This window comes from Lactuca sativa, chromosome 2 (assembly GCF_002870075.4).
Source record: "Lactuca sativa cultivar Salinas chromosome 2, Lsat_Salinas_v11, whole genome shotgun sequence".
Taxonomy (NCBI): domain Eukaryota; kingdom Viridiplantae; phylum Streptophyta; class Magnoliopsida; order Asterales; family Asteraceae; genus Lactuca; species Lactuca sativa.
This window is the reverse complement of record NC_056624.2, coordinates 210,122,587-210,137,709: the sequence shown is the minus strand read 5'-3', so window position 1 is coordinate 210,137,709 and position 15,123 is coordinate 210,122,587. Positions and strand designations below refer to the sequence as shown.

The 15,123-nt window shown below is 34.6% G+C and overlaps 1 protein-coding gene across 1 annotated transcript; it reads left to right on the top strand.

Moving 5' to 3' along the window:
* Window positions 1–2,114: 2,114 nt before the first annotated feature.
* Window positions 2,115–10,661, top strand: LOC111917962 (G-type lectin S-receptor-like serine/threonine-protein kinase At4g27290). Its single transcript, XM_023913603.2, has 11 exons — window positions 2,115–2,341; window positions 2,417–2,468; window positions 3,751–3,845; window positions 4,582–4,673; window positions 5,918–7,201; window positions 8,519–8,686; window positions 8,791–8,948; window positions 9,047–9,257; window positions 9,355–9,592; window positions 9,733–9,883; window positions 10,098–10,661. The coding sequence occupies exons 1-11, from the start codon at window positions 2,115–2,117 to the stop codon at window positions 10,380–10,382; spliced, it is 2,961 nt and encodes a 986-aa protein (XP_023769371.1). The 3' UTR covers window positions 10,383–10,661.
* Window positions 10,662–15,123: the final 4,462 nt, after the last annotated feature.

Below are 15,123 nucleotides of genomic sequence, written 5' to 3'. Positions count from 1 at the left end.
ACCATGGGGGTAGCCCATGGAAATCACATGTATGTTGCATGGTATTTTGTTATTGTATGTTATGTGGTATTTTTGGGAACTCACTAAGCTTCTGCTTACAATTTGAATTGTGATTTCAGATACTTTCGGTACTAAGGGGAATGGCCCATCTTGATGACACAACATTTACTCTCCACTATTTTTCGCACTTACAGATATTGTTACTATGATAATGGAACATATTTAAGGTGTAATGGATTTTGGAAACAATTTATGGATGTAATTTCCTTTTTGAAATGAAATTTTTTATTTGGATTTTGGGTTGTTACATTAAGTCTTTTGGGCCAATATTGGGCCTTGGGTTTTTGGGCTATTAATGGGCCTTAGGTTTTGAGTCATTGTTGGGCCTTAAGTCTCTTGGGCCTTAGGTCTGTTAGGCTTGGGCCATGGGTTGATGGTGCCCATTAAGGGAAGGGTAAAATGGTCTTTTAGCCCTTAAGTACGTTAGTTGGTAATCTAGACCTTTTATAGGTTATTACCCTGGTTATTTATTAATGTTAATTTGAAATGTTCAATGTGAGGAGTCATGGTAGCAGTAGCCCGGGAGTGTGATTTGTCTACCTTCAAACTAAGGTGAGTCTCTTCACTATACTTGTGGGTCGATGGCACCAATGCCAGCCCACTGGATTATGTAGTAGGATAATAGTGATATTTGTGGCACTTACTGATATGTATGTATGAGCTTGATGTCTTTGTGACTCTTGTTGGTATGATTGTATGCTTAGTTGTAGGGGGTGAAATAGACCTGTACCGGTTGAAAGATACTGAAGGAGTCGGAAGGGACTCACGGAGTCGGAAAGGACTCAAGGGTAAAATAGACCTGTGAATGTTTTGTTATGATATGGATATATATGATGTAAGTATGATACGTATGGTATGTGGTATTTGGGGATCTCACTAAGCTTTGTGCTTATGATTTAAGTTTATGTTTCAGGTACTTCCAGTTCGAAAGGGAAGGACCCGGCTTGAGTGCAGGGCATCCAACCATGTTTTTCCTCACTTATATGATTCAGGAATTGTACTATGATAACTATTTTACTATGACATACTTTTGAAGGGTTGATATGAGATTTTGATGGTGTTTAGGTTGAAATAAAAATGAAATTTTTACTTATGATTTTTGGGATGTTACACCAAGGCTATGATACCAACTTGTAACATCCCAATTTACAACACAAAATTTTCATTTTTATTTATTCAAATATATCACTGTATAATTACAATATGCAGAAAACATGATGTGAATGCGCACATGTATAGTCAATCCTTGCCTTTCTCACGTACCGAGGAAGTACCTGAAAAACATTTATATTCAACTGGGTAAGCACGAATCTTAGTGAGTTTCCGGAATAGCATATACCACAATACATATAATGGCTCGCGACTTCTTTGTCGATCCACCAATAAAACATATAATGGACTTCAACACAAATTTGATCCGCCTTTTTGCCTTCAGCATAAATTTGGTCCGCCTTTTTGCTTTCATCACAAAGTTGGTCCGCTACTTTTCCTTCAACATAAAGTTGGTTCGTTACTTGGCTTTTAGCATAAAGCTAGTCTGCCAGTGCCTATTGGCCTTCAGCACATGGTTGGTCCGCCCTCAACTTCCTACATAATATATCAACACACACATATACATGTGTGTGTATGTATGTATGTATGTATGTATGTATGTATATATATATATATATATATCTTAGTATATTATTATACATACCTTACTATTTATATAAATAGATTTAAGACATCCAATGCTTTAAGCTAAATGTACAATAAACAATGCATTATCCGATCAAAAAGTTGAATCCTGAGATAGCTCTTGTCACCAAATTAGGAATGTGTTGAATAGGTCTCTAGCTCTTATCTCTTTTGACGTAGCCATTTTAATCTCCAATGGAGTCAATGTTGAATCCTGATATCTTGCATAATATCTGTCGATTCTCGCATGATATGTACCACCTATTCTCTTTGCCCCATATGTCATCCCCAAAAAACCTCACACACACTCTCTAAAAAATAGAACATGTTGATGTTGAGTTCTTGTTTCTTGCTTTTGTGAAACATCGCAACAAGCCATGCTTCCTTCCCTTTCATCCATCTTCTCTCTAAGAACATCTATCATCATCTCCTCCATCAGCCACCCACCTTGGAGATCCACCCTAAAATTCAACCAGAAGAATGAAAACCTTTACAGCCGCCAACCCCCGATACCATCACCACCATCACCACCACCAATTCTCCCTTCTATAATACGTGGCTATGTAGTGGCTCGAGTGAATGTGTTCGATTATGGCTCACGATGGTGATTTCTTTTTGTTGATGATCCGACGGTGGTGGGTTTCCTATCTCTGCAATCTATGTTGGATGTTTATTTTAGGTTTTTATTTGGCATGCTATTCAGGCACCCCTCTTCCTCTTTATCAATCAAGGTAAGAACTATGTTTTTATTGAAACAATTTATATGGGTTTTATACATGAATTTTTATGATCACTTGGTTTCAAAATGAGTTTAAAATTAGGAAAAGTAAGTTTTGACTCTTTAAATGTTTGTAATTATGAATTAATCGATTTTGGGGAAATCTATTTTGCACCCAAATTGTCTCTCTCTGCCTAGGTAAATTTCTAGCATAATCACTTCCTTGGTCTTCCTTTCATGTATCTACATCTTGGTAAACTGCCATAGGTGTGAATAGGATGGATCTCCCTTTACTTATCTCCAAATTTACCTTATCATTCTCTCATGAGTCCATCTTCTAATCGGAACCAGGTATCGACATGTTATGTAAGTTTTTCTTGAAGGCCTTCATTGGTTTCTTAGTTGCCTTAATTTGGATGCTCTCATATCTGGTTTTTGTTTTACCTATTTTGGTCATATGTTCATTTATTTAACAACAATAATCACTACCTTTATTGTGGACAACCCCAATTTCTAACATATGATGAGTTAAATCACCTTAATTATTGTTATCTTTGTGTCTTTGTCCAAACCTAGCTCCTTTTTTTATAAAAGAATGAAATTAGGATGTTATTGAAACGTAGGATGTAGATGCTATTTATTAATGATACATTCGAAAGTATAAATGGCCAAAAACATTTGATTTTAAGAAAATCCTAAATTCTAGATTTTTTAAAACAACAATCACCTTATTTCAAAATAATTGAAAAACAAAATAAGTTCTATTTCTTGCAGATTTAATTTTCCTTTTTTTGGTTAATAACTACATTAAATAGGATTATAATCATTAAAACACTCATATCTATTTCCACTATGGGGATGTTTGATTACTCATAAATGGAATTGATTTTGTCCTTTTAGACAATTCACGGGTTAACCGCACCTTGACCCTCTCTTCTATATTCTATTCTTATTTCCACAGTCAAACATTATAATTTTGTTTATCTATATGTGTTTGTTGATTTTTTTGACCAATTGTTTTCTAACAGGGGCATAACCATGCCTAGGTAAATGGTAATTTGGAGCTTTTTTTAGAACACCATTAATTAAATCAACTCAAACCTAAGTTGGAGGCAGAGCAAAGCAGATGAGAGACACAAGCAACTACAATATTACGATGGAATATGTAAGACCAATTTAATATTTTTTACTTAGATCTTTTTTAGGTTTTTTAGTTTTTGAGCTTAATACCTTCTTCTGTTCCTAAAGTTTTTTTTTATATATAACTGGTTGCGATTGTTTGTGTTGGTATATAGGCTAAGGAGGATCTTGATCATGTTTTGAGCAAAACACCAAATCGTCATGCGTGTTATTCGAGGAATGGTTTTGTAGTGCTTGGTTTAGATACAAGGTAATTCTTTCGGTTCAGTTAACTTAGTAGCTACCTTTGGAGTTATTATGGATTTTCTATGTAGGTGTACATCACAGGTTGAAGATTAGGATGAGAAAAATGTTGAAAGTATGATAATAGACCGTGGTTCTAATATATTAAGATGATGCAGATGGTTCTGGTGTACAAAAAATCATGACATGTTACATAAAATTGTAACATTTTTATAAATAATAAACATCATACTTAAAATGTTTTGCCAAAAACATCAATCATGACTGGATATCATATGATTTAGTCAAATATACACCTTAAATGTATAAAAATGATTTATTTTTCATTTTTGACTTGGTTAATGATCTCACTTCCATAAGAAAAACCGGAAGTTTTTTACCACAATTTTTTTAATAATATGTTATAATACACCAATAAATAAAAGGATGGTTTGAGCATCTTTTTAGGTAAAATGCAAGAAATTGTGGGTTACTTTTATCGATAGTTATGACTTTCTACTTCAAATATAAACGACTTATGAGACTACGTGATTAGAATCTTAATAGGGTTTATGCTTTTTCTAAGTGTTAGTTTCAATTTTTTTAATTACAATATACGTCCGTTTTATCGATTAACCAATCTTTTTTATTGTTTTCACGTTCATCAAACACCCTTTCAACTTGGTAATTTTACATGCTTCCATTTCTTGCTCAAATCCTTTTATCTTCATGATCATTTTCACATTAAATCCTTTTGTTGGCAGGGAATTTGATATTTTTTTAAAGAAAATGCCAGCTTATGATCTTACTGATGTGAATCTGGTAAAAGATGGGGCAAAACTTAAAGGACAACATGGTGGAAAGAAATAGGGACTGCAACTTCCATAGTGACAATTTTTCATAGTTTTCAACTCATGGTTGCGCCGTACAAGCCTATTTAAAACAGTTCATCAAACAATTATTTTTTATGGATAAATCAGATCTATCTGATGGCTTGATTGCGACTCCTGATTGGCAGCTCAAGTTGTACATATAAGCTAATAATAGTAAAGCTTCGGTTTGAGGCCGGTTAAATTGGTGAACCAGGAGGCAAATAGTCTCTGGTAGGTGTGTTTGCATTGTTGGCTTTGGATTCTAATAAAAAAAGGTTTTAGAAACTGTAGGATTTAGAGTTTGAATGATTTGAAATCCATTATATGTTTTTATTTGTAATGAATAAAATTGTGGGCCTAAAAATATTACAATATATGTAACATGTGTATTGTATGTCGAGTTGTGGACTAAGTCTACTAAAAAACACAAGACATTTACACATGTTCAGGACCAACCCAATACGCTGCTCGTAATCTCATGACCAACGTAGAAAACGGGTTTTGCCGTTTTGGTGCTGGTGTCGTCGTAGACCAAATGTGCCGTGTTGATTAAAAGATATAAATTGGTTGTTGACTCGTAAGAGGGTCCATTTTTTAGAAAGTATCTATATTTCAATGACATCTCACCAATGGAAGATCTAAAGTCCAATTTGCGGAGAAAAATCTTGGAGAATGACTCATCAAGTCAACGGTCAAGTCTTAAAGTCGTCTTCTGATCCGACCCATACAACTTCTTTGGAAAACTGAATATATATATATATATATATATATATATATATATATATATATATATATATATATATATATATATATATATATATTCCAAATGAATTAACAATTTTCCAAAGAAAACTTGAATGGAGGTCCTTCAATATTTATTAATATTAACATTTGGGCTACTAATGCATGATTTAGGGATTTGTAAGGCAAAAGACACCATAGCAGCTAAGACCTTCTGGTATGCTCATAACGAACATGTTCGTGGTCTATGTGGCCACGAACAAAAAATATGAACACCATCCCATACTTTTAGTGGTGGCTAGTGGTGGAAAAATTCGTGGTCAAATGTGGTGGGGAGCACGGACAACAACATCCAATCAATTTTTTTCTCTCTCCATGTCTCTCTATCTCTCTCTACCTCTCTCTACATTTTAATTAATTAAAAAATATATATTTTTTAATTTAAAAATAAAAAAATAAGAAGCATATAATGGTGGGTATCCCATAGGTTTAGTAATTGAATGTGGTGATGAGGTGACACCCACCACTATAGTGGTTAGTGGTGGGTATAACGGATGGTCTAATGAAGCCACCTGTGACGGGCATACCCTTGTTTCAGCTGATGAAATGTATCAACTCGGTTTTTTCAGTCCCGGAAAGTCTATGAACCGGTATTTGGGGATATGGTACAAAAATAAATCCCCACAGACAGTGGTGTGGGTTGCCAACAGGGAGAAACCAATAACTGACTTGTCAGGTGTCTTCAGAGTACACACCAACGGATCCCTATTGGTTATCGCCGGTAGCAACAACAACATTGTCTGGTCATCTAACCCTGGCCCGATATCTCCCACAAACGTAAATCCAGTACTGGCGCAACTATTGAGCACCGGAAATTTGGTTGTGAGAACAACCGGCGAAGAAAGTTTCATCTGGCAAAGTTTCGATCACCCCAGAGACACGTTCCTTCCAGGGATGAAATTGGGGAAGGACCTGGTCTCTGGGTTAGATAGGCGGTGGACATCATGGAAGAGCCTGGACGACCCTTCACCTGGGTCGTATGTATCATTCATGGATACAAACGGGTTTCCTCAAGTGTTGTTCACAAAAGTACAAGATTCTGTTCCTTATTTGAGGTTTGGACCATGGAATGGTCTTACATTCAATGGCATGCCTAGTCACACTTCAAACTCCTTAGTCACACACAAATTTGTTTTGAATGATAAAGAGGTATACTACGAGTACACGCTTGTTAACAGTTCAGTCGTGACGCCACGTATCTACTTTACTCCGGAGGGTGTGCTGTTACGACTAAACTGGATTGAAAGAACACAGATGTGGTTCCTGTACTGGAACACGAATATTGACATGTGTAGCAGTTACGGACTATGTGGTTCGTATGGAAGGTGCAACCCGAAGAACTCACCGGCTTGTAGTTGCATGGAAGGGTTCGAACCACGCAACCCAGACGAATGGAGTGCCTCCGAGTGGTCAAGTGGGTGTCGCCGTAGAACTGCTTTAAGTTGTCCGAATGGAGATGGCTTTCGAGTGTTTAAAAATGTTAAAATGCCAGACACTCGGCGTTCATGGTACAATCGGAGCATGACACTTGGCGAATGTGAGACAGCATGCAAGCGGAATTGCTCGTGTACAGCATATGCAAATATCGATATCAGAATCAACGGAAGTGGATGCTTGTTGTGGTTCGATCATCTCATGGATATTAGAACAGTGGATCATGAATGCCAGGATCTTTACGTCAGAATGGCTGTCTCCGACTTAAATATTACAAGTAAGATTATTTACATATGTTAAACTTTTTTTATAAACCATAAATTAACCTACTCCTAAATACCACATATCTCTCTACTAGTGAGACATGAACCCAGTCCTCTCATTTTGAGAGAGTCACTAAAGACACTTTGGTATAAAAAAAGTTAAATTAAGAAGAGAGAACCATATAAGACATGGGTTTAATTTGTGCGAAGGAATGGTAAAGATGAAACTTTAAAGATAAATCAAAGCAAAGATGAACTTGACATATATACAATGAGATGAAGACTTAGGTACATATGGCAAAGATGAAGTTGAGATGTATGATATTAGCATAACTAAATGTCTAAATCGATATATATATATATATATATATATATATATATATATATATATATATATATATATATATATATACCCCTGTAGGGAAGATATAGTTGTCAATGGAAAACAAGATTACAACTTTGGAAAGAATAAGAATATGTCTTTTATGGTGTATTGCATTACTAAATCGATCATTTGAAGGTTTAATTCAACTGCATCCTTTAATCAACTCAACGAATGTGTGGGTTTCATCAATCAAACTCAACCCAGTATGAAAATCATCTCTTCCGATGAATCTCTGTCGACATGAGTCTTGATAAAATACATTCTCTTGATCATCTTGTGATTAATCCAACGGCCTCCTTTAATCAAATTGAAAATTTTGTCTAACCCAATATGCAAATCACATCTTCTGATTAGTACCTGTTGGCGGTTATGCAAATGTACTCTCCTCTTGATTACCTAAAAGGTCGTCGCACAAATTTGTAAGATAGGTCTCGCTCAAATGGCTGTTCCTTCAAACTACTAATATTGACCGGCCGTTATATATCATGACTTAGACAAAGATGACGCAGATGGAGAGTGAAAGAAAAAAAGGAGACCAGAAGCAGAAAGCGAGGTCGTGTAACCTTTACGGAAGAAGATGAGCGTCAGCGAGGGTTAAAAGCGTGAGAAACCAACGCCTGAGGAGTCTTAGGTTATTTTATTAATAAAACTACAATGTTTATCTAAACGGTAAACAATTTTCAAAGCACAAGTAATCAATAAAAAAAACTCTATATCACACCCTTTTAACTATTTTAATTAGTAATGTTTAGTTATTTAATATGACAAAATCATTAAGGTATGAAACCTTACAATAACAAACTCCAATTTGGGTTTTTATTGTGTATTTGTGACAATTAATCTAATCGTTCCTTTCAGGCTTCAGCTAATCTAATATAACCGTACGTTCATGTTAGTTCGGGTTTTCACACTATTTAGTATTTACTTGTTATGGTTTTATTACTAGTTCCGTCAATCCCACAATCTACCTCCAAACCAGCTGGCTCCAACAAAAAGAAACAAAAGTTTGTACCTGTGGTATCAGTCTTATCTATCCTTGTTATGGTGATTTTGATTTTAGCAATCTTGTATGGTACTTGGAGGAGGAAGAAAAGATCACAAGTAAAATTACCAGGTAATACTATGATTATTTTTGATAAAGTGATCACTCATATAACAATTTTAAACAAAACAAATCGTTCATTAACTCATATTAATTTGGTTTGCTATCATTTGCAGATAAACCGGTGGAAACCATTGAAGAAAAGTATATCATGGAGAGCCAAGACGGTGATACAGAGTTATTGTCTTTCAGCCTGAGTAAGATATCCAAATCTACTAATAATTTTGCAAATGACAAAAAGCTTGGAGAAGGTGGTTTTGGTCCGGTTTACAAGGTAGCAAAATTAACCAACCATTGTTCTATTTATTGTTCATAATTGCAAAACAGATAATACTTCTTGAAGTACATAAAAATATATATTTCAATCTTTAGGGTGTGCTGGATGATGGACAAGAAATAGCTGTGAAAAGGTTGTCCAAAACATCAAGACAAGGTCTTGGAGAGTTCAAGAATGAACTTAAATTCATTGCTAAACTTCAACATCGGAATCTTGTAAAGCTTTTGGGATACTGCGTCCAAAGAAATGAAAGTATGTTGATTTACGAGTACATGCCTAACAAAAGTCTGGACTCATTCATATTTGGTAAACTCTACTTTCAATGGCACATCCCTCTTCACCTTGCTTGTTTTCTATTTTTTTCTTAAGTTAAATTATATTGACAATTAGTTATATTGGGCAGATAAAATCAAAAGTTCGATACTAGGTTGGTCGGATCGTTTCCGCATCATTCATGGGATTGCTCGAGGACTCCTTTATCTTCATCAAGATTCACGATTTAAAATTGTTCATCGAGATCTTAAAGCAAGCAATATTTTGTTGGGTATTGACATGAACCCAAAGATATCAGACTTTGGACTCGCAAGAATGTTTACAGAACAGGAAAACGAAGCCAATACGAATAACATAGTTGGAACTTTGTAAGAATCCATTAGTTAATCATCCAACTTTATATATATATATATATATATATATATATATATATATATATATATATATATATATATATATATATATATTCAAAACAAATGTTCAAAGGTTCACGCAATTTTTTCTACAGGGGTTATTTATCACCAGAGTATGCTCTAGATGGGATTTTCTCGGAAAAATTAGATGTCTTCAGCTTTGGTGTTCTTGTGCTGGAAATAGTAAGTGGGGAAAAAAATAGAGGATTCTCATATGAAAATGGCAGTGATAATCTTCTTGCACATGTAAGTTTTTTCTTGCACATGTAAGTTTTTTCACCGGTGAACTCCATATATATGGAAAGGATTTCCACCAACCAATATATGAGTGTTGTGTCATAATTTGTTTATATTTTTATTTTCTTTTATTTCCCTAATACAATTATTTTTCAAATATTTTTTAAATATCAATTATATATAAAAATTTTATTTTATTTTGTTGGGGGTTACTATGTTTTAGGCATGGAGACTCTTTGAAGAAGGTAAGGCTATGGAGTTGCTTGGTATGCATATGCGTAATTCATGTGTAGCCTCAGAAGTAGTTCAGTCAATAAATATAGGCCTTTTATGTGTCCAACATCATGCAAACGACAGACCAATTATGTCATTTGTGGTTTTGATGTTTGGTGAAGAAGGGGCATTGCCTCGACCTAAAAAACCTGCATTTTTTGCCAAAGGGAGTGTGCCTCAATGTTATCTAGTTTTTGGCAATGACATCACGATGACAACATTAGAAGCTCGATAATATGTATATGTATTCATGTCAAGGTCCATTTTGTGATCATAAGTCCTTGATTATCTTTCTCGCATGCATATGTTAAAGACGCATCAACATAAATAATGTAGAATCTAGGGCCGTAAATATGTTTTGTTGCATACTACAATTGTTTGAATAAGACCTACTTTCAATAGTCTGTTGAAATGTATTATGTATACATGCATTATGTTTATTTGATGATACGGAATGACAAGAAAAATAATGTCTGCATAAAATATATGAAGATTTCAAAGTCATACACTACACACGTACAAAAAAGCAATTTATAAGAGAGTACGTACACCAACTATTTACAAAAGAGGACATACATTAGATAAGCACATAGCACGCATAAGTGCATAAATTTAAGTATATTTTAATAGGCAACACTAACAAATCATGAAAACACATATAAAGTACTCAAGATTCATAAAAACAATTAATCAAACACATGGCATGCATGAAGAGATTTATCTATAAAATCCACTTACTAGACATCAAAACAAAAACAAATTTGATATTCAATATGCAAAGACCTCTTTTCGTATAATTACCTACCCCAAGATCATTATCAGAGTAATATTCGTAAAAAACAATCTTTGCTTTCATATCCCACACCACGCCCACATAGACCAATAAATGATCTTTGCTATGGGACCCAACATCAACCATTCTAGAAACAAACATTTATATAAACAACGATCCTTCAGTGTTAGACTGTTATTACCGATATTATAGTTAGAATGGTATTTTAGTCTTTTCCACTGTATTTTGTTATGAGAAGTTAGTTTGTTAGCTTAGTCTGTTACGTTTCTTTTCATGTATATATATGATAGAATGATTAGAGAAGTAAATTAATGAAGAAAGTCATCTTTTTCATATTCCATTGTTATTTTTTCCATTGCAACTTTAAAATCTAACATGGTATCAGATTAGGGTTTCTTTATTCTTCATACTCTGTTCATCTCTGCTCATCATGCCTCAATCAACACCTAATTCCACAAATGCAATTGATTCTTCTGATCCTTTTTACATCAGTACATCTGATAATTCTGGTTCAATTCTTGTATCCAATGCATTTACTGGTGTTGGATTTGCTTCATGGAAGCGATCTATGACAATTTCGTTATCGATCAGCTAAGAACAAAATTGGATTTATTGATGGTTCAATTGTTGTTCCTGCGATCACTTCTTCATCTTATTCATCGTGACATCGTGCTAATTCTATGGTAATTAGTTGGATTCTCAATTCCTTATCCAAGAACATTGTTGATAGCGGTCTCTTCTTGTCTACTGCTCATGAGATTTGGAAACAATTGTCTCAACGCTATGAACAGTCTGATGGAGCTTTGATATATCAAATTCATCAACAACTCTATTCTCTATCATAAGGATCTGATGATTTCTGTTCTTACTTCACAAAATTGACACGGATTTGGGATGAATTAAGCATGGTTCGATCAATTCCTGTTTGCTCCTGTGGAGCTTCAACTGCTATCAGCAAATATTTTGAAGAACAAAAGTTAATTCAACTGCTCATGGGACTTGATGATTCTTATAAAATTATTCGAGGACAGATACTAATGATGAAGCCTCTCCCTACTATTTCAACTGCATATTCACTCATCTTTCAAGAAGAGCGCCAAAGAGGTATCACTATCAATTCTGGTATAACATCTGAATCAATTGCAATGCATGTGTCAACTGATCAATCTGCTCTTAAGAAGACTCTTGTATGCAATCACTGTAAGAAACCGGGACATACAAAGGCTCAATGCTATCGTCTTAATGGATTTCCTGCTAATTTCAAGTTTACAAAATCCAAAAAGGACGACTCCAAGACTGGTGGCTCTTCTTCCAATAGCAGTTCTAATGCTTCTATTTCTCAAGATCAATACCATCACTTGCGTCAACTGTTGAACAATAGTCATATCAGTTCTTCATCAACCAGTTAAGCAAATAATGTCAATCTTATTGATGATTCAATGAATCCTGAAGGTATTTTCTCATTCAAGAAATTCGCAGCTAATGTCTATAAGTCTGCTAATTCTTTACACACTCATTTTTCTTGGATTGTGGACTCAGGAGCCACAGATCATATGTGCTCCGGTAAGTCTTTTTTCTCCTCTTTGATCAAATTATCTCAACCACAATTTATTGGATTACCAAATGCAATGATGCTTCTGTATCATTTATTGTTACTGTCAAACTTCATGATTCTATTGTTCTTGAAGGAGTATTATACGTTCCTTGTTTTAAGTATAATCTCATTTCCATTCCAAAACTCACTTCTCAGTTAAACACCTTTGTTCTGTTTACTGATCACAATTGTATGTTGCAGGAGCCTTTGTCAAAGAATAAACTTGCTCTTGGTGTTTTTGGCAAAAGAGTTCATGATTTCTATGTTTTTTATCATAGATCTATTCAGCAAAGCCTTTTTTTTTGTTTTTCTACTGTTAAACATTTGTTCAATAATCAAGGGTCTGTAATTGATAAAGTTTCATTCTCTATGTTATGTCATAGGAGATTTGGTCACATTCCTTTGTACAAACTTTCTCAATTGTCTTTGGTTAATTCTAAATATCATGATCCTTCAATAGAATCTTGTGATATATGCTTCAAAGCTAAACATCATCGTTTACGCTTTCCTACTAGTGTGTCATCTTCTACCAAAAAAAAATTATTTGGTTCATATTGATGTTTGGGGACCATACAAACATATTTCTTATGATGGGTAGAAATTTTTTGTGACCATTGTTGATGATTTTAGCAAACATACTTGGGTTCACATGATTACACACAAAGGGTATGCTCTTGCTGTCATAAAACAGTTTGTGATCTTTATCAAAACTCAATTTCATAAAGTAATCAAGATTATAAGAACATATAATGCTTATGAACTGGGGTCAGCAAAGAAGGCGTTACTTTTTATCAATCAATGGGGATAATTCATCAAAAATCAACACCATTTACCCCTCAACAAAATGGAATTGTTGAGAGGAAACACATGCACATTCTTGAAGTTTCACGCACTTGATACTTTCAATATGGTATAGGCAATAGTTATTGGACTGAATGTGTCAGGACTGCAGTCTATCTTATTAACAGAATTCCTTCACAAAATCTACACAACAAAACACCTTTTGAGCTGTTGAATAACAAGGTTGCTGATTTGTCTAATCTCAAAGCTTTTGGTTGCTTGTGCTTTGTTACCACTTCAATTGTTCACAGAGATAAATTTATGCCACGTGCTCATCCTTGCATTCTTCTTGGATACCCTTTACATCAGAAAGCATACACGGTTCTCAATTTGGTAACCAAGAATGTGCACATTGCTAGAGATGTCAAGTTTTTTGAAGAGATATTTCCTTTACACTCTCTTTCAACTTCACCAATTTCAAATACCCAATCTCATTTTCCACTTAATTCTCAAGATACCTCTACTTCTTTTGTAGCAAATAACCCGAATCCATCTGATTCTTCACAGAATGATGATATTACCCTTGCTCCCAATCCACCAGTTATCCATGATTCTGTCCCTACTTCTCGTCCTTCAAGAACTAGGCAACCTCCTTCACACTTAAAATATTATATATGCAATTTTGTTGATTCTTCATCTCATGTTTGTTGTCACACTATCACCAATCTTTGCATTCCTCACAATTCGGTTGATCAACCACTTCTCAATTCAACACATCCCATTCAAGTCTTCAATGTTACAACATCTATAGTTGAACCTGCTTTCTTTCATGAAGCTAAAGGCAATCCTAATTGGGAGGATGCTATGAAACAAGAATTGGTTGCTCTTGATGCTAATCGAACATGGGATATTGTCAAATTACCCAAAGGAAAGAAACCAATTTCTTGTAGATGGGTCTACAAACTTAAATACAAATCTGATGGTTCTATTGACAGGTATAAAGCCCGACTTGTTGCTAAAGTTTTACTCAAAAACCAGGAAGAGATTATCACGAGACTTTTTCTCCAGTTATCAAGTTTAACACCATCATATGTCTTGTTTCTTTGGCTGTTAAAAGAGGGTGGGACATTCAACAACTCGATGTTAACAATGCTTTCCTTCACGGAGATTTCCACGAATATGTTTATATGAAGATGCCACCTGGTCATTCCATCACAAAACCCAATCTTGTTTGCAAACTTCGTAAGTCTGTATACGGCTTGAAACAAGCATCACGACAATGATATGCAAAATTATCTCACGCTTTACAAGTTCAAGGATTTGTCTCATCTTTGAATGATTACTCTCTCTTTTTAAAGACGACTCAAGATCCAATTGTTATAGTTGATGTATATGTTGATGACATATTAGTTACCGGTAACAATCCTCAAGAAATTTCAACTCTGAAATCATTTCTTCATGATCAATTCCGCATTAAAAATTTGGGGACCATTCACTATTTTCTTGGTTTACAATTTGATAAGGTTAATCAAGGAATGGCTATACATCAACAAAAATACATTAAAGAGTTGTTACATTCATATTCTATAGTTGATGTTCCTTCGGTATCTACACCATTACCACATAATATCAAATTTACTACCACAGAAAAACTCACTGATCCTACAAGTTATCGACAATTGGTTGGAAAGTTGAATTTCCTTTTACACACAAGACCAGACCTTTCATTTGCAGTACAATTCTTGAGTCATCACAACCAATCCCCAACTATAGAGCATTACAGTGCTGCTTTACATGTGTTACGCTATC